Source organism: Cnephaeus nilssonii, assembly GCF_951640355.1.
Source record: "Cnephaeus nilssonii genome assembly, chromosome: 9".
NCBI classification, from domain to species: Eukaryota; Metazoa; Chordata; class Mammalia; order Chiroptera; family Vespertilionidae; genus Cnephaeus; species Cnephaeus nilssonii.
Window position 1 is genome coordinate 84,537,601 of NC_137080.1, and position 27,121 is coordinate 84,564,721.

General features: G+C 56.2%; 2 protein-coding genes across 26 annotated transcripts in view; one reads left to right on the forward strand and one right to left on the reverse strand.

Moving 5' to 3' along the window:
* Positions 1-911: 911 nt before the first annotated feature.
* Positions 912-4,511, forward strand: LRRC73 (leucine rich repeat containing 73). Of its 2 annotated transcripts, XM_079779779.1 has the most exons (6): positions 912-1,740; positions 2,277-2,437; positions 2,778-2,900; positions 3,287-3,387; positions 3,525-3,747; positions 3,897-4,511. In XM_079779779.1, exons 1-6 carry the CDS (start codon positions 1,469-1,471, stop codon positions 3,965-3,967), a joined length of 951 nt encoding a protein of 316 aa, XP_079635905.1. In that variant the 5' UTR covers positions 912-1,468; the 3' UTR covers positions 3,968-4,511. The 2 variants fall into 2 exon arrangements, with proteins under 2 accessions (XP_079635905.1, XP_079635906.1); XM_079779780.1 differs by lacking the exon at positions 2,778-2,900.
* A 137-nt stretch (positions 4,512-4,648) lies between these two features.
* The window catches only part of TJAP1 (tight junction associated protein 1), a 32,128-nt gene continuing 9,655 nt past the window's right edge, over positions 4,649-27,121 (reverse strand). For 10 of the 24 annotated variants that reach the window (XM_079779760.1, XM_079779767.1, XM_079779763.1 and 7 more), the window contains 9 exons: positions 18,631-18,760; positions 11,973-12,070; positions 11,137-11,259; positions 9,650-9,678; positions 8,774-8,935; positions 8,500-8,566; positions 7,390-7,497; positions 7,202-7,285; positions 4,649-6,465 (listed from right to left, as the gene is read on the reverse strand). In XM_079779760.1, coding sequence (XP_079635886.1) covers positions 5,368-6,465; positions 7,202-7,285; positions 7,390-7,497; positions 8,500-8,566; positions 8,774-8,935; positions 9,650-9,678; positions 11,137-11,235 — 1,647 coding nt within the window. In that variant the 5' untranslated portion in view covers positions 11,236-11,259; positions 11,973-12,070; positions 18,631-18,760 and the 3' untranslated portion in view covers positions 4,649-5,367. Of the gene's footprint in view, positions 6,466-7,201; positions 7,286-7,389; positions 7,498-8,499; positions 8,567-8,773; positions 8,936-9,649; positions 9,679-11,100; positions 11,634-11,972; positions 12,071-15,560; positions 15,634-17,699; positions 18,144-18,630; positions 18,761-27,121 lie in introns of those variants that run through there. The other 14 variants (XM_079779765.1, XM_079779770.1, XM_079779776.1 and 11 more) reach the window with 10 other exon arrangements.

Genomic DNA, 27,121 nt, shown 5'->3' on the forward strand with positions numbered 1-27,121 from the left:
TCCCCAGTGGGGGGCGTGCAGGAGGCGGCCAGTTGATGATTCTCTCTCATCATTGACGTTTCTATCTCTCTCTCCTCCCTTCCTCTCTGAAATCAATAAAGAAATATATATATTAAAAAAAAATAAACTGTGGGAATTCAGAATGGGAGGGCTTTTAAGAGCCACACCCCTCTCCAATGGCTTCAAACATGGGAACCCTAAGTGGAAAAAAAAAATGTGGATTAGCACAAAAAAGGGAGAGACATTTTCAACAGAACATTGCATGAGCTGAGATGGTCCACTTCCTTCTGTCTGGCTCATGGGGCAAAGCTTGGTTCTGAGTAACCTAGACACACACAAAACCTAGAGGAGTCAGCGTTTCTTCTCTCTCTCTCTCTCTCTCTCTCTCTCTCTCTCTCTCTCTCTCTCTCTCTCCCTCCCTCCCTCCCTCTCTGGTCACACACACCCCTCTGCGGTTGCTCCTAAAAACTCATAGCAGCTGGCAATTGTTTTTGACCATTTTGGCCATTTTAGCACTAAACCTTAAAATGCGTCTCAATGATATCTATTTTTGGCCACAATGCGAACAATATGAGCTCAGGGTCTGACCCTTAGGAATGGGGAACGACGGCAGAATAGGCAAAAGCAGCCGTTTATAGTCTCAAACATCATCTCCATGTCACGTGCCTCCATTCCCTCCCCAGCCCTGCCGGTCGCAGGCCTCCGCCCTGACACCTACTTTCTCCCCGAAGCCGGGCCCGCACCCACGGTGCGTCCTAGGCCGAAGGAAAGAGCGTCCCCACGGCTCGGAACCGCCCGGTGCGCAGTAACCTCGTGGGCCCGCGGGCTTGGGCCGGGCGAGGGCGGGGCGAGGGGCGGGGCGAGCGGCGGTGACGCGAACGTTGCCATGGGAACTCGCCGCCCGCTTCGGCTCCGGAGCCGAAGCTCGAGCTGCAGCCCGCCGCCCGCTGCCGGTCGCCCGCCGCCCGCTGCCCGCTTCGGGCTCTCCCTGCGGCCGCGGTAGGGGGAGCCGGGCCGGAGGAAGGGAGGGAGTGGATGCGGACTCCGAGCGGTGACCGGTCCCGCGCGTCCTAAGCCGAGGCCCCTTAGCGGCCGCCGCAACCGCCAGACACGCGGACCAGCGCGCAGCAGCGCCCGGCCGGCAGCCGATCGCGCGTCCCGGCCCCCAGCCCAGACACGGACGGCGCGGTCCGCCGCGGCGGGCGACTTCGGCGGCTCCGCCACCCCGACCGGCTCCGCCCCGGGCCCCGGCGTTCCTCCTCGCCTCCGCCGCCGCCGCCGCCGCCGCCTCCACAGCCTCCTGCGCCTCTGCCGCCGCCGCCTGCGCCCCGACCGCCGCCGCTGCGCCCGCTCCGGCCGCGACCCCAGCCCGGGCCGCGACCTGAGCCCCGACCGCGCCCGCGGCCCTGCCAGCCTCGCCCGCGGCCTGGGCCCCGGCCCCGGCCCTGGAGGTCCAGCCGTGGGTACGATGCTGCCCAGCTCCATCCAGATCTCAGGGGAGCCGTTGTCGGGCGCCGAGGTGCGGGACATCTGCCGCGGCCTGCGCGACAACGCCGTGCGCCTGCTCTCCCTGCGCGGCTGCCGCCTCTGCGACCGCGACTTCGGCCGCATCTGCCGGGCCCTCGCCGGGGCCACGTCCCTGGCGCAGCTCAACCTTAACCTGGGCGTCGTGTCCAGCCCCAGCCGCATCAAGCAGCTCGCCGAGGCGCTGCGGACCAACCGCTCCATCCAGTCCCTCTTGTGAGTGTGCTGTCTCCGAAGGGGGTCCCTCCTCGCGCTCCCCGCCGCCTCTCCCTCCGCACACCTTCCCGCGCCTCTTCCCGCCAGCTCCCTCTGCCCGCTCACACGCCTCCCTCTCCCTCTGCACACGCCTCCCCCGGAATCAGCACCCGCAGCCTCGCCCCAAAGGAGATGGGATACCCACCCCTTCCTGGAGGGGCACGTGCACCGCTCACCTGGTCACCCGCATTGACCGCTGGGGGCAGCTCCTCAGTTCCCAAAAGGGAACCCTGCCCCGGGACTAGAGCCCTGCCCGACCTTCTCCCACCGAGGAACCCTAATCCACCCCCACCCCCTTCTCTGCCCTCTGTCCTGGGTCCCAGCCCCAGAAAGGAGACCTACCTGTGTTCCTTTAGAGGCTAGAATTTTCTTTCTCCCTCCCCAAAGCCTCGCCGCGGTGCTGTGCCTGAGCGCCCTCCTCTCCTCCAGGGCTCGCCTCTTTCCCCACAGATAGGGCCGACGCCTGCGTAACCTCTGCTCTCTGGTCTCACCCCCAGCCTGCATGGGAGCCCCCTGACAGATGCGGGGCTGGCCTTGCTGAACCCAGCCCTGGCCCTCCATCCTGCCCTTGTGGCTCTGGACCTGGGGGACTGCATGTTGGGTGATGAAGCCATCAACCTCATCTGTGGCCTCCTCCCCCCAGACGGGGCCAAGTCTGGTGAGCAGGGCCCTGCTAAGGGCATGGGCTGGTGTGGCCGTGAAAAGCTAAATGCAGAGGGCAGGGGCCCTGGCCCAGAGCGGAGGGCTCTGACAATGTGGGTGAGAATGTATTTTAAATAGTTTCAGGAAGGAGGAGGATTAGGGGTTGAACAGGATGGAGAATCTGAAATCCAATCCTGGTGGGCAGGGAGGGCAGGGTCTCTAATGGCACCGGAGTTCTGTAGTGGGGGTGGGGCGACTCCCAGCCCCTAGGGACACCCCAGAGATCTAGGGCAGGGGAGGAGCTTAAAGAGGGCCTGACATTTTCCCCTCCTGGCTTCTCTTGCATTGTTGCCCAGGTCTGAAGGAGTTAACGCTGAGTGCCAACCCTGGCATCACTCCTAAGGGCTGGAGCCGCCTTGCCATTGCTGTGGCCCACAGCTCCCAGGTCCGCGTCCTCAATTTGGACTACAACCCCCTGGGTGAGGCTCAAGGAAACTTCCTTAGATTCTCACCACCCCACCCCCCTTCCAAGAACCTGGGACCATCGGTTGCCATGGTGACCCCCACACCGGGGAAGGGAAAATGGAGGGCATCTGGGAGGTAATAGAGGCTCCACCTGTGTGGAGGACCAGATAGATGACCAACAGGTAGATCAAATCATCCATCATCACTTCCGGCTTGCTTCATGCATTCACTCACCAATCACAATGCTCTGCTCCTGGCTACCTACCAATTGTCAGCGTTTCCTGGTCTGGGGGTGGGATCTAAGGTTGTTAGGGCAATGGGGAAGCTGTCTGGGAGGAAGAGTTAGCAGGCCTGTGCATGAATGGAGAGGAGTATCTGTGTGTGCTTGCTGTCTCCCAAGGTGACCATGTGGCAGGGATGCTGGCTGTGGCTGTGGCCTCCAGTCGCACCTTAGAGGTCCTGGACTTGGAGAGCACAGGGCTCACCAACCAGTCCGCTCAGGTGAGACATCTTCATGTTTGGGGAAGGCCCGGGGGGAGTTAGCCAGGGTGTCTGTGGACATAATGGAGGGATGGCAGGCTGGAGTCAAGGAAGCCACCTTAACTGAGCTTATTCTTTTCCATACTCTTCTACCCCAGACCCTGCTGGACATGGTAGAGAATTACCCCACAGCTTTGCGGAGCCTGGTGTTGGCTGAGAACAGCATTAGCCCAGAGCTGCAGCAGCAGATCTGTGACCTCCTTTCTGAGGGAGAAGAGGAGGAGGAGGTGGCAGGAGGGCCTGGTCACACCCAGGAAGGAGAGAGGGGGCGGGAGTCTGCCGCCCACCCCAGGGGAAGCAGTTCCTGGATGTGCCCCAGTGGTAAGAGCCTTGTGGGTTGATGAGAGCCAGGTCGAAAGAGGCTTGGGACCCGGGAGGATGGGTGTGGGAAACCTAGGTCACTTTCTTCCTATTTATAGTCCCAATGCAGGAACAAATGGTGGTCTGAACACCCCTCTTGCCTTCCACAGATCCCAGCTCTCAGATGGTGCTAATGACATCAGGACTAGGGGACAGTCTGTTGGCTGAGACCGAGATGTGACTCTCCACTTGGGCTTCCACACATTATTACATTTGCCTCTGTCCCCAGCACCGTGCCCCAGATACCAGGGTCAGGCCCTGGGGCTTGGGAGGGAGGGGGTTGCCTGGGGCTCTGGCAGCTCGTGGCAGTGTGATGGGAGGCTCTGGAAACTGTGAAGAGCAACAGCCTTGGAGGCACTCGAACGCAAGGCAATGGCTCTGGACTTGGCAGCTCTGGCTGCAGCCCGCTGGCTCGGAAGAGATTTTATGAACTCTACAACCTGGCGTGTGGCTGTGGTCACTGGGGGCTGGCAGTAGGGGAGGAAATGGCATTACCATTAGGCACCTCTAGGGGGCAGTGCCACACCACAGCCAAAGCATCCCCTGGCCCCAAAAGTCTCAAAACCAGTCTGACTCAGGCCTTGCACTACAAGGTGACACCAGGTGCGATTCTGAGGTGACACCTTAAGCAGGCCCTATAACAATGTAGCTAAGGTAAAGAGCTTACCTCCAGAGCGGGGCTGGACTCTACCTAAAGGGGACACACAGGGGCCCCATCCTCTCCCACTGCCTGATGCTCTGTGCCAGGGAAGGCCCAGGCAGAGTGGGGCAAGGGAGAATCACCAGCAAAGAGTAGGACATCACAGGGACTGGGCATACTCAACAATGGAGAGCAGAATGGTCAGTAACAGACAAATTAGTCCATAACAGTAAAATAGTTCATTTAATTTTAAAATAGTCATCAATGTGAAAATTTCCCCAAGCTGGGAGTAACAGTCTAGAGCCAAGAGTGGGAGGGGAGCCAGCCTCATCTAGAGCCCCGCTGGAGGCCCGAGGCCCACCCTCCACCCCTTCCAGAGGGAACAGCTGAGCAGAGCCCTGAGTCAGCCCTCTCCCACCCCGGAGGGCGTGCTGTGCCAGGCCCCTTAAAGGCGATGGCTTGTGCAAGGGATTTTGGGAGGGAGGCAAACAGGTAAAAAATAAAAAGGTTAATAGAAAATAGGAATTAGAGGTTAATAATCCCAATAACACCCCCTCATCAAAAAACAAAACCACACACACCTCATGGCTATGAAAGGAAGGAGGATGAACACTGATGTGATAAGCCCCTCAACTCCCAGAACAGCCCGATTTGGGCTGGCCTGATTTGAAGAAAGATGTTGAGCCCTGGCTGCATGTTACCTTTGGAAAATAAATATTTCAAGAAGGGGAAAACCATGAGGCAAGCTGGTGCCAGGCAGTCAATGCAGCTGAAAGGCCTGGTGTGGCCCATCACCTGGCCCTCCCCGTACAAGGAGCAGAGCTGTGCAGGCCTAGAGGGACGAAAGTTCAAGGGCTTGGCTGGGTAGGGGACAGTGAGCTGCAAGGATCAGGTCTCCTTGCAGTCCCAGTGCAGCAGTGGCAGGAAGGCAAGCAGGGGCCTTAATTGAGCAGATTGCCCTGCTCCTGGGCCTGGGTCAGGCTGTCCTTGCGGTGTAGGTGGTGTACCCCCATCCTCTTGGGGCTGCGCTGGGGGCGGCTGGAGCCGGGGAGTGCCCAGGTCCTGCCCTCAGTGTGGGAGGCACCAGGCCCTGTCTCTGTGCCAGTGTCACGGGGCAGCAGGCTCTGCTGTTCTTCCTCGGGGCTGATGGGCAGATTCAGCTCCTCCTCCTCTTCCTCCCTGGCAAGGCCAGAGTCAGGTTCTGTTGGCAGCAAAAGCCCACTCTCACCAGGTGGGGAGGAAGGTGCCTGAACCTCCTCCTCTCTGTCAGCGGGGCTCAGAGCAAACTGGCGCTGCAGCTCAGGGAGCACCTCATGTCCGTAAGCTGTGCACTGGGCCACAGTGGCCGGTGGAGTGCGGTCAACAAATGCCCGCTGCCAGCTGGCCAGCAGGTCGTCCTCAGAGCTGGCAGAGCTGGCTGGGGCACTGAGTATCGGGGGGGCTGGGCTGGGTTGGTGGTGGGGTGAGGCCTGGGCTGATGCATGGTTGCTGGGCACTGGGCTAGGACGGCCCCGCTCACTCCCCTCCTCCACCAGGCTCAGGGAAATGGCCTGGCGGGTAGCATACGTGCAGTTGGGCAGGGGGCTATTGTGGGGGATTCGCACCTTATCCTCAGAGAACTCTATTACCTTTCGGCCAGAATACAGAGGGTATGGTGGAGATGGGGTGGGGTAGGGGCTTAGTTTCTCAAAGGCCGGCAGAGGCACCTCCTCATCTGGGGAGCCCCCAGCAGTGCTCAGAGAGTGGCACTCCCCATTGGGTTGAGGGGTGGGGCTGCCAGGGCCTGGGGGACTGGCTAGGTCACCTGGGGCACCCCCACTCATGTCTACATGAACAAAGACATCCTCAGCCAAGGGGCGCCCAGCACTGCCTGACTGGGCCGAATTGAGCAATAGAGACTCTGGCTTCTCCAACACGCGGGCAATGACCGAGGTGGGTACCACAGCCCCTGGTGCCAGGCTGGGGGCAGGGTCCGGGCTGGCAGCCTCTTGACCACGGTGCAGATGTTTCCGAACCATGTCCTGTAGCTCACAGGGCAGCTGTGGTAAAGGAGCAGAAGGGAAGAGAGACATGAATGATCCCAACCTAAGACAGGTTGACTCATGGCAAAACATGGCTACCACATGCAAGTACCACTGCGTGCTTGGCACTTTGCTGTCTCTTGTGCATGCAGCATGCCCAGGTATAACCTCATTTCACTCATAAACTGAGGCTCGGTAGGGCTAAAATAACTTGAAGCTTTTGATTAACACCAGCAGGATCTGAACCCAGAACTGGTGCCAAGGCCCACGTGCTCTCGAACTTCTGTCTCCCCCATCTTAGCAGTAGCTTCTGCCCAAACCAGACGTAAGTTTGAGGCTCTGTACTGACCGGCAGCCTTGGGAATGTCCCACCACTTCTGTAGGCCCCGTCAACCTTGGGCCTGAGGATCTTGGGTCTGGAGTTTGCCCTTTGGGGTCAGGGGATCAGTTGGGCCTAATACTCTCTAAATATTCTTATGGCTGATAGCTCTGGCCACCCCTCCTTCCTGCATGGGATCCTGAAACTGAGTCCCTCTCTCCCTGTCTCTGTTCCAAAAATACCCTCAGCCCTAGTGATGGGCAGTGACAGCATACAGGATACCAAACAGTGACAGAGTTGACTGGCTTTGAGAGGAGACATGGAGACCAAGGGAAGCCAAAGCAGTAAGGGGTAGTGAAAGGCAAGGGGATGGAGAGAGAGAGAGAAACTGGAGTTCGAAGAGTCCTAAGAAGGCTGGACTGGCATTGTACTCACATCAGCGAACTTGTGGTTACGGAAGTGGGATTTGTTGCACTTGAGGAGCTGCACAGCCAGGTTGCAGTCCAGCCGGTACCGCTCCTGCAGATACAAATGTGGTTCAGAGTCCAGCCCTGTCCCAGGAAGCAGGGCTGGGCCAGGACAAAGCCGGCCACAGGCAAGGAAGGCCCCGGAAGTGCACATACGTTGAGCTCCTCCAGCTTGTTGATGGTGTTCTTGGCCTCCAGCAGCTTGTTGGTCAGCTCTACAATCTCCCAGTCCAGTGTCTTCCTATCCATCTCAGCCTTCTTGATCTGAAGCACAAGACTTGTGGTGAACCCAGCCCACGCCCCAGCCAGCCCTTCCTCCCCCTTCCCTCCTCCCAGCCTGAGACACAGGAAGCCACAAGTGCTAGGGCAGCCAAGGCAGATGGAATAGAGACAGACACTGGACAGACAGAAGGAGACCAGACACTCTGCTGTTCTCCGGGCTGACTGTGGGGCAGGGGCTTTCTGGCATGACCTGGGCCCAGCAGTATAAGAGGCTGCCCATCCCTTGAGGGAACTCTACACACCAGGCAAGGGGCTGTACCTGAGAGGTGAAAACTGTGCAAACCCAGGCAATGAAGCCTATGTATGTGGGTGTTTCCAGGATCAGGCTAGGAAGAGGGAGGAGGGAGGAGGCTGGGTGGCAGCTGGGGGAGCCTGTGAGATTATCTAGATGAGCTGGAAGGGAGCTGCAGGCTCCAAAGCAGCCTTCTGATCTTCAGGTCATGGCTGCATCGACAGCCCCCTCCCCCGAAAGGCTTGGGCTTGCTGCCAGTGCAGCCGAGAGGCTGTGAGAGTTCAGTAGTGACACCCATCAGTACCTCTGCCTAGGCCAAGAGCAGGCTCCCAGCTGTCCCCTAGGAAGGAGGCACTTACTACTGAACAGGCCTCACATAAGGAAGAGAATAGGATTGGGCAGAGGGAAATGACCAGGGCCCCAGCAATCCCAGATCTCTGCTGAGGAGGAGGCCAGGGCAAGGGAGAAAACACACAACTCAGACGCAACTGCAAAAATCCAGCTGTGGCTAAGAGAGGCCTGAGAGGAGAGTGCAGCAGCAACGGTGGCAGCATGAGGGGGAGACGAGGAGAGAAGAGAAACAGTGTGAGCATTAAGACAGTCCTGATTTGCAGAGCACACTGCGGTCCCCTCCCCACCACTGCCCCGCCTCCCTCCCAAGCCCCAGGGCAGAAAGGCATTCCCTTGGCAAGTCCTGGCCCCCGCTATGCTGTGAGCACAGTGCCAGCCAGACGGCCTCTTGGACAGGTTACCAGCGTGTGCAGCTTGTCCTCCAGCTCCTGGTTGGTCCTCTGGGAAGCTGTGTAGCTGTTCTGCAGCCTGTAGAGGAATACAAGACAGACCCCGGGTCAGGTCCTGTTCTTCAGGCCCTGTCCAGCCTCTCCTTCATGAGGGATCATGGGCAAGTCATTGTCCTTCCCGAACTTCAGTTTTTTCACCAGAATCAGATGGCCTCCGAGGCCTCTTCCAGCTAATCCCCAATGATGGGGAGATGTGTGCATGTGTCCTAGCCCCTTGTTCCCATACCTGCGGAACTTGTCCTTAAATTTGTCCAGCTCCTCGCGGCTCTGGCCCAGCTCCAGCTCCAGGCAGTCCTGCCCAATTTCCAGCTCGCGCTCCAGGTCCTCGGTGCGCCTGGTGGCCAAGGCCAGGCGCCTGCGAAGCTCTTCATTCTCCTGCTGCAACAGCCTGGCAGGGGAGGAGTCAAGGGCAAAGGGGCATCAGAGATAGAAGGGCCATCCCTGGAGCCCCAGGCTGGTCAGGGAGGAAGTAGGGATGGCATGAAGACAGGCAACTAGGGGCAGGGCACTCTTGAAACTCAGCCCTTCTGGCCCAGAGAACACAGCCTGGCTTGGAGAGTGGGAGAGGCAGAGGGGATAGTAGATGGTAGTCCCCTACCCTCCCCCTCACTGGAGAAGAATGAGAAGACAGAATTGGGTGGGGGGATTCTAAGTCTGTCTCTGGTTTCTCCAAGCCAGCGAGGAACCAAGCCCCCAGCTCCAGTTTCCCCATTGCACTATCAGCCTGCTCCATTATTAATCTCCTGGAAATCCAGCCCAGCACTGCTCCCCTCTCCAGAGGCCTCACATGGCTGACAGAAAGGGCTCCAGGGAGGCAGCTGGCACAGAAGGGCCAGGAGCTGGGGAAGAGCTTGCTGGCAAGAGCAGGCCCTCAGAGCCATCCCCTCCTTGATTCCAGGTTCTCTTGCAGCCCATGGAACAAACCTGTTTTTCCAAAGAAATATCCACATCAAGCCTCCTCCCAGAGTCCCTAAAATACCCCACCCCAACCCAACATTTACCTCTACCTAATCCAAGGAAAAGCCCAACTATACCAATAGCCTTGCCTGGAGCTAAGAGGGACAGAGTTGAGGCAGGGCAGGCTCAGGCAGCAGATACTCACTTCATCCTCTCTGCGTCAGTCAGGGACTCCTGGGCACAAAAGAACAGAAGCTTGAGGCTCAGCTCTAGGCCACTGGCCTCCTGCGTGGCCCACCCTCCAAAAAGCCCTGGGAAGGGCCACTTCTGAAGCCCAAGGACTCTCACAGCAGAAGTGGGCTGCAGTGAGTGTCCTGTAGAGAGGGAGGCAATCCAGCAACGCCCAGACAAGCCTAGACCACTCTCTTCCCATGCCAACTGGAAGATTCAAGAACCCCTTCCAACCCTCACCAGCTCCAATCCCTCTCTTAGGCCTAGAGCCAGTTGCAAATAAGTCCTGGTACCCCTGCCACCTCTCCCAGGGATAAAGAGAGCCTCTCAGCTGTTCACTGGGATCCTGAGCCCTGCAGGCATGGCGGAGACCTTCCAGAAAAGTGAAGAAACCAGGCTGAGATATAGTAGGGTCCCGAGCTCTGACCATCAGGCAGAACCAGGCCCTCACAGAGGCTTGGGAGGAACAAGTGCAGGAGCAAAGGAGAACCACTAGGCTAATCCTGACTGAGAGGAGTGAAGTGTCTCTTCTTGCTTTTAACCTCCTACCCCATCCTCCCAAAATCCCTATGTTGGTCACAACCCAAGAGTCAGGGCTCAGCCAGACACAAAGCTGAACAGGCACGTGCTATGGCAAGAGGGAAATGTCGCTCCAAATTAAACTGACTGCTTCAAACGCCGGTCAGGGTCAGGAAAATGCGGGGGGTGGCCCAGACCATGGACTTTGGAGCCACTAACACCTGGAGTCGATCTGTTTCTACCACATGCTGGTTATATTAACCTTACTGAGCCAGGGCACCTCGCACAATACCTGGCCTGTTTATTCACTGTTCTCCGAGCTGAAATGGGCCAGTCACGGCATCTCTGCCCTGACTCTGACCAAGGTGGCCATGGTACCCTGATGCTCAGCACGTGCTGACACTCTCAAATTCTGTAAGTGCACTCCATGCATTGCCACAGGGAGGAACCCAGGTGGCAAGGAGAATAAACCACCACAACACTCGTTTCCTCCTGTTAGTGAGCTTACTGAGGGAGGATAACCGATGTATTTAACAAACGTTAGCCAGAGTGGAGCTGGAGGAAGGGCCTGACTTCCGGGGGCAGTGAGGAACAGCTGGTCTGGTGGAAGTAGCTGGAGCATCGCCTCCCCACAGCCCCCCGAGGGGCTGCAGGTTGATGGCTCTCCTCCACCAGTGGAGAACGAGTCCCAGCCTCCAGCAGGTTAGGGCCCTCAGTCTGGTGGGCTGCCTCTCATAGAGAGAGCAATACTGTCATTTCTGCAGAGCTACCAAGACTCTGGGGCTTCCTGACATGTGGACATGTGCACTGCCCCCACCAGCAATGCCCTACTCTCACCCCAACTCAGGGGGCCAGAGTCCCCTCAGGCGGGAGAAGTCAGCCAGCCAGCCAGCTTCAGAGGCCCACCTCCGCCAGGCAGTGTGGGGTCCCGGTTTTGCTGACCTGCTGCTCAAGCTGGGACCCAGGAGCTTCCAGCCGCAGCTCCCGATGCTCTGGTGGTGCCTTGCGGTAGGGTTTCTTAGCAGGGGCCGCACTGGTCATTCTGGAAGGTGAGGGCTCCTCAGCCTGATGAGGAGAAGCAAGGAAGGAGGAGCCCCAGAAATGAGGGCAAGTGGCCTCTGGAGTGAGGAAGAGGATGGTAAGGGGGACATATGTAGGAGCCACCAGGCAGGCCCACAGACTTGGGCATGGCTGGGGTCACTAGAAGGGCTGGATGCTGGTGTGTGAGTGCGCCCAAGGAGTCAGGAGAGTGCTGAAGGGGGCATGGGTCCGATGGGAACAGAGGGGTGAGAAAGGCAAGACCTGGGGCCTGGGCACCAGAAAGAATGCACTTGCCCGGGGAGTGGGCGGAGCGTGTGAAGGCTGCCCACCGCTGTCCTGTGTGGGCTCAGAAGGCCTCGAAGGGAAACTGCTCTCTGTACATACCAGCGCGCCCCACTCTACAATGGGGCAAGAACAGCACTGGTTTCACAGGTTATTGTGAAGATTAGGTAAAGCACTGAGAACAGTACCTGGCACTTAGGAAATGGTTAATAAACGTTACCTTAAAAAATTAAAAAATAACTAACTAGAAAGTAAGGTTTTGAGGCTATTCTCCCAACCCAGGCTCCTCAGTGGGGTCTCTGAGCTTGACAGAGTCTTGAAGACCAAGCCCCACTAGCCTCCGTCAGTCTCCTTTCACCAGCCCCCGGGCAAGAGGCGCGACCTGCCTGCCCCCTCACCTGCCAGCCTCCCCAGAAGAGAGCCACGTGGGGGGTGCAGGCCTCACAAGGACATACCGTCTGTTTGTCAGCAGCTTGCTCTGTTCCGCTGTCCGGGAGTTAGCCCTCGGCTCTCCGCATCCCACGGCCCCTCCACTTCCTCTTGCCAAAAGCTCCTGAAACCGGAGAAGGGAAGAAAGTGGAAACCAGGTGTCAGCCGCCCGTCTGTCAGTGCCACGGGCCTCCCTGCCCAGTCTGGGACCTGGAAGGCACCCAGGAGAGTCAGGCAGGAAAGCCATGGGACAAAGGGTCTGAGGGGGAAGCGGTGGGGGTGGGGAAGGACTAGAAGCACAGGGCTCCTGCCTGCTCTATGAATACTGTCATGCGTGTCTGTGTATGTGTTCATGGTCTCGGCTTACCCACATGCCCAATTCTGAAATAGGTCTGGTCCTGTCCTGTCCCTCTCCTACCCCACATCTGTCCTGTTCATCTCTCAGCATCTGCAAACAACTAAGAGGTTTGGAGAACATGGGCTGCACGAGAGAATACCAGGGAAAAGCCTACTAGAGATGTAAGAAGATGCTGGAAAGAAAGCTCCTAACAGTCTCCAGAAAGAACCCCAAGACTACCTTTGTGTACACTATGGTAAACAGACTTTGTGAGGAGGAGGGGTAGGTACAGGAGAGGAAATCTAAAACAGGCAGCAGTTTAGAGCAATGATGGTTCTCAAACAGGGTGACTTTGGTCCCCCCTCACCCCCTTCTCAGATATCTGGCAAATGTCTGAAGATATTTCTGGTTATCACAACAGGAGTGGGTGCCATTGGCATGTAGTGGGTAGAGGCCAGGGCTGCTGCTAAACATTCCGTGATGCACAGGACACCCCCACGAGAAAGAATGATCAACACACAACGTTGACAGTGCCAAGGTTGAGAAACCCTGGTGTAGAAACCCAAGTCTGGGGAGCTGAGATGCTGGGGCTCCAGGCTCAGTGATGCTGACACACTGTGTGGCCCTTCCTCGCTGGATAAGCCTTTCTCATATGCCCCAGGTGGCTGGACTGAGTCACCTTGTGGGCCCCTCCAAGTTCCTGGGGTTCTGAGCTCTGCCCCCACCTGTAATAAACTAGGCTGCAGCAGGGGGCAGCAGCCACCACAGGGACCAGCGGAGGCAGTAACCTTAGGCGGCCTTCTGGGCATAAACAATCTTCCCGCTGCCTTCCACCTAAACAGAGCTGGGGGCTGAGGGAAGCCTTGCGGGCTAGAGCGTGTGTTCCTGCTGTTAGGACATGCCCTGGCCATGACTCTTGTCACATTCCAACAGGGCCTGAGGCAGGAAGAAGGTGAGGGTGTAGGGAGGGCGGGGAAGCAGGAGTGGCCTCCCTCCTCTGTCTGAACAGCTTGGTCTCTGGCCTGGGGTTCTCGGGGAGCTGGGGTGTGACAGCAGGCACGAGCCGCCAACCTCCTCCCCTTTGATGGTGAAGCAGAACGTGTCCCCACAGGGCACAAGCAGCATGCTGTGTGGAGCTGACTCCCTGCATAGGAATCCGGGCGGGCCTGAAAGGACAGTACATTCCTGGGGTGTGGGAGCAAACAAGTCACCCCCACAGGTGCCCCAGGGCTACCCCTCCAGAGGGCCCCAGGGTGAGAGTTCCTATGGCCTGGGGGAGAGGCCCAGGAAGCCCAAACCAGCCTGGGTACCTGGATTCTGATACCCAGGGGGTGTAAGTGGAGGTATGCATTTGAGCTGGAAAGGGGGGTAGAGCCAGAAACACAGGAGTAAGTGTTACATGCAGCCAAAGAGATTCTCCAAAACCCAGGGGAGACTCCTGTGCTGGCCTCTGCCTTCTCTCCTTTTCTATGGAGAATCCAGGCCCCTGCTCCCATCTGATCCCCAGTCAGCTGGGTAGCCCCTTTCCCTGCAGGTCCCTTTACGTACCCTCCTCTATTCTCAGCTGCTGCTTTTCTTCCCTACCCTATTCCTGCCGATGCCCAACTGTCCTCTAGGCACCAGGACATGTGTATGGGCAGGGAGGACACTGACTGCTCAGGTATCTGGTAATTCTACCTGTAAGGAGAGCAGCCTCACTCTGCATTCCGCAGCCCGCCCTCTAGTTGCCACACATCCCACAGCTCATCCTGCCTCATCCTGACCTCAGGTCCCCACGCCCCAGCCCCTCAGCACATATTCCCAGAGCTTCCACAGCCAGATAGTCTGGCTTGCTGAGGGGCAGACAGAGTGGATGTGGGTGGCAGTGACATGGGGAGTAAATGCAGGCACGGACTCCCTGGGACGGATGGTGGGGAGATGGGCTGGTTCTCTCCCAGGCAGAGCCTACTCTTTTCATGCATGTCAGTCACAGAGAGGGGCCACTTCCAATGGGGAAAGCAGAAGGCAATGCCCACCAGGGAGCCTGCAGTATCCTCACGCAAGTCCACGAGGGAGAGTCTGTGCCACTCCCTGCCCCCCTCGCTCCAACTCCTGAGATCTGCTAAGTGCCCCAGATACAGCGTCTGAGGGCCCACGATGCCGGCACTGAACGGGAACACAGTGGGCTGGCAGCCCGCTGTCCTTGACTAGAGGCGCTGCAGGGAAGGACAGACCCAGGGGGAGAACGAAGCCAGGTGGTGTGGAGGACAGAACAAGCAGCGGCTGGACACCAGGCCCCACGCTGGGAGAAGATGAAAGATAAGCTGAAAGGCAGCAGAGCAGACCCTCCAGAAAGCCCAGCTACCAGGGACAGCCTCCCCTGGCCACCTCTCCACCCAGAGGTTCCCAGCTGGCCTTGTCGTGCTTCAACCCTGCACGGAGAAAAGGACTCAGGGAAAACAGCTGGACGTCCAGAATGGGCCATGGGCCACGATGAGCGAGCAAGCAGCCTCTGGGCCTCTTGGTGCCCAGCTCTGGAAAATGGTCCTTGGAAGGTCTAGAAATGGGCAGGGGAAGAATATTACCCCAAACTACTTGAGCTTCAAGGAACTGGGGCAGATGACTAAGGATGTGCAGCTACCAGATCACGTGCTTGGTTTGTACAAGTACAGCTGTGCTCTGGGAGAAAGGCTGAGGCCTATGATAAAACCTCTGGCTGACCCAGTTTGTTCTGAGGCTCCGTGGGCTGGACCTGTGGGCACTGTTGAGGGAGATACCCAGAGCAGCAATAAACCCTCCTCCCCATCTCAGGGAGGTGAGGTGAGAAGAAAAAGCAGCTCTCCTCACCCTTCACCACCCCACCAACCTGCCTCCTCCTCCCTCTTCTGCGTAGTATTCATTCTTCACTTACTCAAAATCAGCTCGGAGGAGAGATTCAACCCCATATCTGCTGGGGTGGTGGGGGGGTGGTGGTGATAGCTTCCTAATTGCCATGTTGCAATCTGCCAGTCAGTGCAGGCCGCCTGTTGCCACCTGCCCTGTATTAAATACCTTCTCCCTGATTACAGCCCATGGGGCATGATTAGCTGCCTCCGGAGAACAAAGTCTGCTTTCATTGGAAATGGTACTCTCACGCACAGTGAACCCGCACTGTGAACCTGAACAGCTGAGCAGAGAGTGTAGACAGAGACAGATATAAGGAGAAATGTGTGCCAGAAGTTGGCTGAGCAGTATCCTTTAATCAAAGCACAAAAAATTCGCCAAGCTTCACTCTTTAACCAGGAGATGGGACTCATACCTGCTCCTTTTTTGTGGATGTGAAGTATGTGGATGTGACCATGGACTTTCACTGTGATCAGAGATCACCACTGCTGAAGATGGAGTTGTTTTCTGGAGAAAATCCTTCAGAATCCTGATTCTCTCCAAACCACTATCCTTACTCCTACTCCCACTGAACACCCACAGGAGGCAACAGAGAAAGGTGCAAGTTCAAGAGCCCAGGACGCCCTCTCGCTTCCTTCTGCCACCTTTCTAAGAGCTTCTCCAAGGCCCAGGGCAAAGTCAAAGGTGCAGAAGAAGGAAGGTCCAAGCACCCCCTGAGGGCTCAGAGGCCACTCCCCAACACGGCCCAGTGAGGGAAACTGAAGTAAATCCAACATGGGTGTGGCTCTTTGGCTTTTCAAACTTCTGCCTTCCCTCACCAGATGTCTCCCCCAGTTCCAAGTTCTGCTCCACAACTTCACTGCCCAGTTCAGCTGCCCTGCCCTGGAAAGACGGCCTGCCCCCACCTCCACCCCCCATCGTCCATGCTCTCTTCAGGAAATTATGGCCCCAACATATATCTGGGCTCAGACTATTTCGGAACCTGATGATACGCCTCTCTGCTCACAGCTGGCAGTGAATCAAGCAAGTGGGGCAACTTGAGGGGTCAATGAACCCAACTTCTCAATTATGAAGGGCCCCACGTCACCACGAAAATCATTCAAGCTCTTCTTCATAATTCACCCAAGAAAAGTCTAATGTAAGTCAGCAATCACTACTGCTTTTAAAATGAAAACCAGCCCTTCTTTAGCATACTCCAGCCGTGTTGTATTCTGCATTAATTCCCTTGGAATCCAGCAAGATATAAATAATAGAAATAAGTACAGGCCCTTCCAAAAGCCCCTAATCAACTGCTAAAACATGAATGTCTGATGGCACAGGAACTAGTGCCTCCTCTGTGAGAACTGTCCTCAGCTAACAGCTAATCGTGTCCTCAGCTGTACGTAGTCTCTGAACTCTGCCAGCCTGGAGAAAGCTGCACCACAAGCTCCTGGAATCCAGGCTCTGCCTCCAAACGAGGCCCAAGAAACACAAACGACCACCCTGCAAGGGCCAGCCCCGTCACCAGGTGACTGGGGGGGCTCCCACCAGCATTAATATGGCCGCTCTCCACCTGGACTGTCAGTGAACAGCAGAACAGTCCTCCAGCACAGTGAGCGGATCCAAAAGCTGTTGGGGCTCAGCTTTCCCCACACCGACCCCAGGTGCCCCTCCCACTTGCAACCCACCCCCAGTTTCCGGCATGCAGCTGTTCCTGAGATACATGAGCAAAGCCCTCAGCAATCCTGGGCGCGTGGCGGGCAAGCAGCCAGCAGCTCATGGAGTGGGGCCTGGGCAGGCTCTGTTCTGGGCTGATGACTAGGCTGAAGATGCCAGTCTGTGCCCAGACTGGCCCTGCTGCCCCTCTGACAGCCATGCTGCCACCCCTCTGGGCAAGTACAATCTCACCCTCTTGGGACAAGCTGCCTGGGGCCCTGACCTGGCCTCATGCCTGCTCTAAGAGGAACAGACTGACAGGTTTTTAAAAGCCAAAATGGGTGGGTATTATTCTGTCACAGAGTAATCCTGAGGACTTAAAACTAGAGCTGGTGACCTTCAGTGCTCACCTGGCTCCCCACCTGAGCAAATACCTCAAAGTCTATCACCCGACCTCATTCAAGCAAACACTAGACAGGAACAAAGGGGCTAAAGACTACTGATGAGGATCTAAGCAAACCAAACCTCCCTCCTCATAAAGAGAGGGCCAAATATCCCCAAGATCATAAGCAGCACTTGACAGTAGTCCCCATGCCCTCTCCTAAGATGGAAGAATCAAGTGAGGGGTGGCCCTGAACTAAGCCTCCCCTCCAGTTTCCTTTGGCTTTTCTGGTCAGAGCCAAGCCACAGACCCCTCCAGCTTGCTAACTCAGGGTCCCTAAACGTCTGCGTAGCATCTACCAGCTCTCACAGTTACACACCCCCACCCCACGCTAGTAGACATCCCGCTGCCTTCTCCCTCCTAGCCCAAGGGTACAGAACCACTGTGCGGGCCTACAGGTCTCAAGTTTCCCTATCCAGCCTACCCCACACTGCACGGCCTCCAGAGGCAGGAGACATAGTCTGTCAAAAGAGTTACCTGTGCACAACTCCAGGGAGCTCCAAGCAGTCGGCCTTCCTATTATCTCGGGAACCCCCTTCTCCTTTCCAAACCTAAAGGGCCGTTCACCAGCCTCCCAATCTCAGGCCAGGGCCTCACCTAGGCCAACTGTGGAATCCAACGCAAGTCCTGCTCCCTTGGGCTAAGGCGCCCTTCCCAGCTCTTCTCGGCTAAAGTCCACCTGAAGTTCCAGCTGTGGAAGGCAGTGGGGGAGGGCGGCCAAACTCCACCCACTCCAGCTCCCAGAATGACAGTCACCAATGGGAGCTACATCTCAGATGGGTACCTGGTTCTGGGCTCCAGCTTTCAGTTTAAGTAGCTTCACTCTTCTGCCCAGGGAATTTCTCACAACCAGGCCAAGGTTTTCTTCAACCTCCACAACTCCAAGGAGAACCTTGCAGCTAATCTTAAATTATTATTACCCTGGAGTGAGAATAATGGGGATATCATTCAATCCTCCTCTTGAAAAACGAAGGAAACTGTTCAGTCTCAAAGAAAATCTCCACCTGTCTCTGAGGCAGGAAAATGAAACAGCATGCTAACCGAGGGACACGCTCCCACTCCACGGTGCTAAAGGAATATTAAACAGAAACTCTACCCAATTCTGTTTTCAGAAAGATCTGGGCAGCATGGTACAGACTGAGGGGAGGCCAAGTCCAACAGCAGGCTGGCAGATGGGCAGGTGGCTGTGCCTAGGAAACCCTCCTCCCTGGCCATGAAGGAGACACATCCTACCCAGAGCCAGGAGACTGGAAAGATGGAGGGAACGCAGTTATAGGGACTAAAGAACAGAGGAGATGGCATGAGGTAACCTAGGGGGAGGAGGTGGCCAGGCTGCGGGGAGGGAGAGAGGTCAGAGGCGCTGCGGTGGTATTCCCAGAGCAGGTTAGCTGGCCCAGGTCAGACTCACAGGGTTAGTGTCTTCTCCCCAGCCAGCCAGCTCTCCTGGTTAGCACGGTTAGTGACAGACTCATGGCAGACACCCTCCAGGCACTCCATATAAACAGACAGCTTGATTTGTGAGCAGCCCAGCTCCGGAGCTGCAAAGAGAGAACAGAAGGAATGCCAAGCTGCACATGCCCAGGGTACACACTGCACTCTCCTGACAGGCAAGGCTCCTCTGGACTTAGCATCAGACCCTCAGGAGCTTTCTCCCACCCAAAAATCATGCCAGGCAGAGGTACAGCATTCCCCTGCCACCTCGTGAGTCCAGCTCACTGACCCGTGTAACAAGGCTCTCTGGTTGGTCAACAGAGAGGTCAGCTGTCGTGGAAAGGTAGCTGCTACCAGGCGGGGCAGCTCCTTTCTCACCTATTCCCCAAACACTGATGCCAGGCTACACCAGAGCCCTGAAAGCTGGGTTGTAAGAACAGAGCCACCCACAGCTGCAGCTGCCACCCATCCCATGCCTGTGCTAGCAGAGTCCACCCACCACCTCCCACAGGCTCTGAGGAAAGAAGCTGGGAGAGAACTGGCTCAGGGATCAGAAGCTGCAACAAGAGCTGCGTGGAAAGCACAGTACAATGGGGCAGTGTGTGACCCGGCCTAGCACTGGGCCAGTCAAGGGGAGGGGCAGCACACTGCCGCCTTTGAGTTTCTGAAAGGGCCAGGGGGATGGCTCTTCCCGGGGAGCAGGCCCAGAGGAAGCCACAGAGCAAGGATATGCTACAGCCAGGCTCCAACCGGGACCAGTCCACCCTCTCGGAAGGAGCAATGGCAGGAAGACAAGCATCACACTTTCCTGAAACCTGCAGAACGACCCTAAGGGAAGTAACATGCCCTGGCTTACCGACATCAAGGCAATGCAGCCACAGCAGTGGAGCCCAGAGGCCCCACAAGAAGTGCCTCTGGGGCAGCAGGACAGGAAAGCTTCAGCAAATACATTAGCAAATACTGCTGTGTTAAAGGAAAGGCAACATACTGTCCGGGGGGGAAAAACAGGGAGGGATTCTCCCTTCTGCCTGGATAGCCCTGCAGAAGACGAGATGACTTGGGGTAGAGAGGGGAGAACAGTGACCACCCTAGCCCCACAGAGGGGCCTGGCCCTGCTCCCAAGCCAAGGTTAATGACTAACGCAGGCAAAGCCTCCAATAGACTTCCAATTGCCTACACTCTGGGTTCCCCATAGTGCTGTGACAACAGCCCCAGAGCTCAAAAGGCCAAGGCCTGACCATGCAGGGCGAGATAAGCATCTAGAAGAGAATTCTTCCTATGGGCTCTGACCTCTTCCCTGGACTGATAAGAAAGCATGGCCTGCCCTGCTGATGTTTCTCAGTGGTTAGAGGGCCAGGGTCAAAGGGTCACGGGTTCGATTCCCAGTTAAGGGCTCGTATCTGGGTTGTAGGTTATATCCCCAGCCCCAGTGGGGCGTGTGTGGGAGGCAACCAACGTGTCTCTTTCATATCAATGTTTCTCTCTCTGTTTCCCTCCTTCCCTTTCACTCTCTCTGTAAAAATCAATGGGGGGGGGGGGATCAACAATGGGGAGGAAGGAAGGAAGGAAGGAAGGAAGGAAGGAAGGAAGGAAGGAAGGAAGGAAGGGAGGGAGGAGGGAGGAAGGGAGGGAGGGAGGGAAGGAAGGAATGAAGGAAGGAAGGAAGAAGGGAGATAAGGAAGAAAGGAAGAAATGAGGGAAGAAGGAAGGAAGGAAGGGGGAAGGAGGGGGAATGAAGGAAGGGGGAAAGAAGAAAAGAAGGGGGGAAGGAAGGATGGAAGGAGGGAAGGGGGAAGGAAGGAGGGAAGGAAGACAACAAGGATGTAAGGGGGGAAGGAAGAAAAGAAGGAGGGAAGGGGGAAGGAAGGAAGGAGGGAAGGGAGAGAAGGAAGGAGGGAAGGGGGAAGGAAGACAAGAAGGAGGGAAGGGGGAGGGGGGATGAGGAAGGAAGGAAGGAGGGAAGGGGGAAGGAAGAAAAGAAGGAGGGAAGGGGAAAAGAAAAAGGAAAGGGGGAAAGGAAGGAAGGAGGGAAAGGGGAAGGAAGGAAGGAAGGAAGGAAGGAAGGAAGGAGGGAAGGGGGAAGGAAGACAAGAAGGAGGGAAGGGGGAAGGAAGACAAGAAGGATGGAAGGAGGAAGGAAGAAAAGGAGGGAAGGGAGAAGGAAGAAGGAATGGGGAAGGAAGGAAGGAAGGAAGGAAGGAAGGAAGGAAGGAAGGAAGGAAGGAAGGAAGGAAGGAAGGAGAGAAGGGGAAAGAAAGAAAGCAAGGAGGGAGGGGGGAAGGAAGAAGGGAAGGGGATAAGGAAAGAAGGAAGGGGGTAAGGAAAGAAGGAAGGAAGGAAGGGGGATGGGGAAGAAAGGAAGGAGGGAAGGCGGGAAGGAAGAAAAGAAGGAGGGAAGGGGAAAAGAAGAAGGGAAGGGGAAGGAAGGAAGGGGGAAGGAAAGAATGAGGGAAGGGGGAAGGAGGAAGGAAGGAGGAAAGGGGGGATGGGGAGGGAAGGAAGGAGGAAAGGGGGAAAGAAGAAAAGAAGGAGAAAAGGGGAAAGAAGAAGGGAAGGGGGGAGGGAAGGGCGAAGGAAGGAAGGAGGAAAGGGGGAAAGAAGAAAGGAAGGAGGGAAGGGGGAAGGAAGAAAAGAAGGAGAGAAGGGGAAAGAAGAAGGGAAGGGGGAAGGAGAAAAGGGGGAAGGAACAAGGGAAGGGGGAAGGAAGGAAGGAAGGAAGGAAGGAAGGAAGGAAGGAAGGAAGGAAGGAAGGAAGGAAGGAAGGAGGGAGGAAAGGGGGAAAGAAGAAAAGGAGGAGGGAAGGGGGAAGGAAGAAAAGAAGGAGGGAAGGGGGGAAAGAAGAAAAGAAGGAGGGAAGGGGGAAGGAGGGAAGGAGGGGAGGAAGGAAGGGGGAAGGAAGACAAGAAGGGGGAGGAAGAAAAGAAGGAGAGAAGGGAAAAGGAAGAAGGGAAGGGGGAAGGAAGGAGGAAAGGCGGGAAGGAAGAAAGGAAGGAGGGAAGGGGGAAAGAAGGGAAGAGGGGAAGGAAGGAGGGAATGAAGGAATGAGGGAAGGGGGAAGGGGAAAGGAAGAAAGGAGGGAAGGGGGAAAAAAGCAAAGAAGGGGGAAGGGGGAAAGAACAAGGGAAGGGATGGAGAAAAGGAAGGAAGGAAGGAAGGAAGGAAGGAAGGAAGGAAGGAAGGAAGGAAGGAAGGAAGGGGGAAGGAAGACAAGAAGAGAGGAAGGAAGGAGGGAAGGGGGAAGAAAGGAAGGAGGGAAGGGGGAAGGGGGAAAGAAGGAAGGATGTGAACGGGGGAAGGAAGAAAAGAAGGAGGGAAGGGGGAAAGAAGAAGGGAAGAAGGAAGGAAGGAGGGAAGGGGGAAGGAAGGAAGGAGGGAAGGGGGAAGTGGGAAGGAAGAAAAGAAGGAGGGAAGGGTGAAGGAAGAAGGGAAAGGGAAGGAAGGAAGGAGGAAGGAAGGAAGGAGGGAAGGGGGAAGTGGGAAGGAAGAAAAGAAGGAGGGAAGGGTGAAGGAAGAAGGGAAAAGGGAATGAGGGAAGGAGGAAAGGGGAAAGGAAGGAAGGAAGGAGGGAAGGCGGGAAGGAAGACAAGAAGGAGGGAAGGGGGGAGGAAGAAGGGAAGGGGGAAGGAAGAAAAGGAGGAGGGAAGGGGAAGGAAGAAGGGAAGGGGGGAAGGAAGGAAGGAGGGAAGGAACAAGGGGAGGGGGGAAGGAAGGAAGGACGGAGGGATGTAAGGGGGAAGGAAGGAAGGAAGAAGGAAGAAAGGAGGGAGAAAAGGGGGAAAGAAGAAAAGAAGGAGGGAAGGGGGAAGGAAGAAAAGAAGGAGGGAAGGGGGAAAAGAAGAAGGAGGGAAGGGGGGAAGTAGGGAAGGAAGAAGGAAGGAGGGAGGGAAGGGGGAAAGGAAGAAAAGTAGAAGGGAAGGGGGAAGGAAGGATGGAAGGGGGAAGGAAGAAATGAAGGGGGAAGAGGGGAAAAAGAAGAGAAGGGGGAAGGAAGAAGGGAAGGGGGGAAGGATGGAAGGAAGGAAGAAAGGGGGAAGGAAGACAAGGAGGAAAGGGGGAAGGAACAAGGGAAGGGGGGAAGGAAGGAAGGAAGGAGAGAGGGAAGGGGGAAGGAAGGACGGAAGGCGGGAAAGAAGGAAGGAGGGAAGGGGGAAGAAAGGGGGAAGGAAGAAAGGAAGGAGGAGAGGAAGAAATGAAGGGGGAAAGAAGGAAGAAGGGAAGGAAGAAAGAAGGAGGGAAAGGGGAAGGAACAAGAAAGGGGGGAAGGAAGGAAGGGGGGAAGGAAGACAAGAAGGAAGGAACAGGGAAGGGGGGAGGAAGAAAGGAAGTAGAGAGGGAAGGGAGAAGGAATGACAGAAGGGGGAAAGAAGGAAGGAGGGAAGGGGGAAGGAAGAAAGGAAGGAGGGAAGGGGGAAAGAAGAAAAGAAGGAGGGAAGGGGAAGGAAGAAGGGAAGGGAGGAGGAAGAAGGGAGGGAAGGGGGGAAGGAACAAGGGAAGGGGGAAGGAAGAAGGAGGGAAGGGGAAGGAAGAATGGAAGGAGAGAAGGAAGGAAGGAGGGAAGGGGGAATGAAGGAAGAAGGGAAGGAAGAACGAAAGGGGGGAAGGAAGGAGGGAAGGAAGACAAGAAGGATGTAAGGGGGGAAGAAAAGAAGGATGGAAGGGAGAAAAGAAAAAAAGAAGGAGGGAAGGGGGAAAGAAGAAGGGAAGAGGGGAAGGAAGGAAGGAGGGAAGGGGGAAAGGAAGGAAGGAGGGAAGGGGGAGGGGGAAGGAAGACAAGAAGGAGGGAAGGGGGAAAGGAGGGAAGGGGGAAAGAAGAAGGGAAGAGGGGAAGGAAGGAAGGAGGGAATGAAGGAATGAGGGAAGGGGGAAGGGGAAGGAATGAGGGAAGGGGGAAGGGGAAGGAAGAAAGGAGGGAAGGGGGAAGGAAGAAAAGAAGGGGGAAGGGGGAAAGAACAAGGGAAGGGGTGAAGGAGGGAACGAAGGAAGAAAGGGGGGAGGAAGACAAGAAGGGAGGAAGGAAGGAGGGAAGGGGGAAGGGGGAGGGAAGGAAGGAGGGAAGTGGGAAGGAAGAAAAGAAGGAGGGAAGGGGGAAGGAAGAAAAGAAGGAGGGAAGGGGGAAGGAAGAAAAGAAGGAGGGAAGGAAGGAAGGAGGGAAGGGGAAGTGGGAAGGAAGGAAGGAGGGAAGGGGGAAGGAAGGAAGGAGGGAAGGGGGAAGGAAGAAAAGAAGGAGGGAAGGGGGAAGGAAGAAAAGAAGGAGGGAAGGGGGAAGGAAGAAGGGAAAAGGGAAGGAGGGAAAGAAGAAAAGGGAAAGGAAGGAAGGAGGAAGGCGGGAAGGAAGACAAGAAGGAGGGAAGGGGGAGGAAGAAAGCAGGGAAGGGGAGAAGGAAGAAAAGGAGGAGGGAAGGGGGAAGGAAGGAGGGAAGGGGGAAGGAAGGAGGGAAGGGGGAAGGGGAAGGAAGAAGGGAAGGGGGAAGGAAGGAGGGAAGGGGGAAGGAAGGAAGGGGGGAAGGAAAAAGGAAAGGGTGGAAGGAAGGGGAGGAGAAAAGGAGAGAAGGGGGAAGGAAGTCAAGAAGAAGGGGAGGGGGAAGGAAGACAAGAAGGATGGAAGGGGGAAGGAAGAACAGAAGGATGGAAGGGAGAAGGAAGAAGGGAAGGGGAAGGAAGGAAGGAAGGAGGAAAGGGGGAAGGAAGAAAGCAAGGAGGGAAGGGGGGAAGAAAGAAAAAGAAGGAGGGAAGGGGGAAGGAAGAAGGGAAGGGGGTAAGGAAGGAAGGAGGGAAGGGGGTAAGGAAGGAAGGAGGGAAGGGGGGATGGGGAAGGAAGGAGGGAAGGGGGAAGGAAGAAAAGAAGGAGGGAATGGGAAAAGAAGAAAGGAAGGGGGCAAGAAGGAAGGAGGGAAGGGGGAAGGAAGGAAAGAGGGAAGGAAGCAGGGAAGGGGAGAAGGAAGAAAAGAAAGTGGGAAGGGGAAGGAAGAAAGGAAGGAGGGAAGGAGGGAGAGAAAAAGGAGGGAAGGGGGAAGGAAGAAGGGAAAGGGGAAGGAAGGAAGGAAGGCGGGAAGGAAGAAAGGAAGGGGGAAAGAAGAAGGGAAGAGGGGAAGGAGGAAGGAGGGAAGTAAAAAGAAAGGAAGGAGGGAAGGGGGAAGGAAGGAAGGAGAGAAGGGTAAGGGGGAAAGAAGGAAGGAGGGAAGGGGAAAGAAAAAAGAGGAGTTAAGGGGGAAAAAAGAAGGGAAGGGGGAAGGAGGGGGAAGAAAGGAAGGAGGAAAGGGGGAAGAAAGGAAGCAGGGAAGGGTAGAAGAAAGAAAAGAAGGAGGGAAGGGGGAAGGAGGGAAGGGGGAAGTAAGACAAGAACAAGGGATGGGGGAAGGAAGGAAGGAGGGAAGGCGGGAAGGAAGAAAAGAAGGCGGGAAGGGGGAAGGAAGGAAGGAGGGAAGGGGGGAAGGAAGACAAGAAGGAGTGAAGGGGAAAGGAAGAATGGAAGGAGGGAAGGGGGAAAGAAGAAAAGAAGGATGGAAGGGGGAAGGAAGAAGGGAAGGGGGAAGGAAGAAAGAAGGAGGGAAGGGGAAGGAAGAAGAGAAGGGAGGAGGAAGAAGGGAGGAAAGGGGAGAAGGAACAAGGGAAGGAAGGAAGAAGGAGGGAAGGGGAGGGAAGAATGGAAGGAGAGAAGGAAGGAAGGAGGGAAGGAGGAATGAAGGAAGGAAGGAGGGAAGGGGGAAAGTAAGGAAGGAGGGAAGGGGGGATGGGGAAGGAAGGAAGGAGGGAATGCGGGAAGACAGAAAAGAAGGAGGGAAGGAGAAAAGAAGGGAAGGGGAAGGAAGGAAGGAGGGAAGAGGGAAGGAAGAAATGGGGGAAGGGGGGATGGAGAGGGAAGGAAGGAGGGAAGGGGGAAGGAAGAAAAGAAGGAGAAAAGGGGAAAGAAGAAGGGAAGGGGAAGAAAGGAAGGAAGGAGGGAAGGGGGAAGGAACAAGGGAAGGAAGGAAGGAAGGAGGGAGGAAATGGGGAAGGAAGGAAGAAAGAAGGAAGGTTGGAGGGAGGAAAGGGGGGAAGGAAGAAAAGAAGGAGGGAAGGGGGAAGGAAGAAGGGAAAAGGGAAGGAGGGAAGGCGGGAAGGAAGACAAGAAGGAGGGAAGGGGGAGGAAGGAAGCAGGGAAGGGGAGAAGGAAAAAAGGAGAGAAGGGGGAAGGATGTCAAGAAGGGAAGGGGGAAGGAAGAAGGGAAGGGGAAGGAAGGAAGCAAGGAAGGAAGGAAGGAGGAAAGGGGGAAGGAAGAAAGCAAGGAAGGAAGGGGGAAGGAAGAAAGAAGGAGGGAAGGGAGAAGGAAGAAGGGAAGGGGGAAGGGAGGAAGGAAGGAAGGAGGGAGGGAGGGAGGAAAGGGGGAAGGATGACGGAAGGGGGGAAAGAAGGAAGAAAGGGGGAAGGAAGAAAGGAAGGAGGAAAGGAAGAAATGAAGGGGGAAAGAGGGAAGGAGGGAAGGGGGAAGGAAGAAGAGGAGGAGGGAAGGGGGAAGTAAGGAAGGAGGGAAGGGGGAAGGGGGAAGGAAGGAGGGAAAGGGGGAAGGAAGAAATGAAGGAGGGAAGGGGGAAAGAAGAAGGGAAGGAGGAAGGAAGGAAGAAGGGAAGGGGAAGGAAGAAAAGAAGGAGGGAAGGGGAAGGAAGAAGAGAAGGCAGGAAGGAAGGAGGGAAGGGGGAAAGAAGAAGGGAAGGGGTGAAGGAAGGAAGGAGGGAAGTGGGAAGGAAGGAAGGTGGAAGGGGGGAGGGGGAAAGAAGGAAGGAGGGAAGGGGGGAGGAAGAAAAGAAGGAGGGAAGGGGGAAAGAAGAAGAGAAGGCAGTAAGGAAGGAGGGAAGGGGGGAGAAAGGAAGGAGGGAAGGGGGAAGAAAGGAAGCAGGGAAGGGGGAAGGAAGACAAGAAGGAGGGAAGGGGGAAGGAAGAAGGAAAGGGGGAGGAAGAAAAGAAGGAGGGAAGGGGAAAGAAGAAGAGAAGGCAGGAAGGAAGGAGGGAAGGGGGAAAGAAGAAAAGAAGGAGGGAAGGGGGAAAAGAAGAAAAAAGGAGGGAAGGGGGAAAGAACAAGGAAAGGGGGGAAGGAGGGAAGGAAGGAAGGAAAGAAGGAAGGAAGGAAGGAAGGAAGGAAGGAAGGAAGGAAGGAAGGAAGGAAGGAAGGAAGGAAGGGGGAAGGAAGATGTGAAGGTCGGAAGGAAGAAAAGAAGGAGAGAGGGGGAAGGAAGAAGGGAAGGGGGAAGGAAGGAGGGAAGGAAGGCGGGAAGGAAGAAAGGAAGGAGGGAAGGGGGAAAGAAGAAGGGAAGAGGGGAAGGAAGGAAGGAGGGAATTAAGGAATGAGGGAAGGGGGAAGGGGGAAGGAAGAAAGGAGGGAAAAGGGGAAGGAAGAAAAGAAGGGGAAGGGAGAAAGAACAAGGGAAGGGGGAAGGAGAGAGGGAAGGAAGGAAGGAAGGAAGGAAAGAAGGAAGGGGGGAAGGAAGACAAG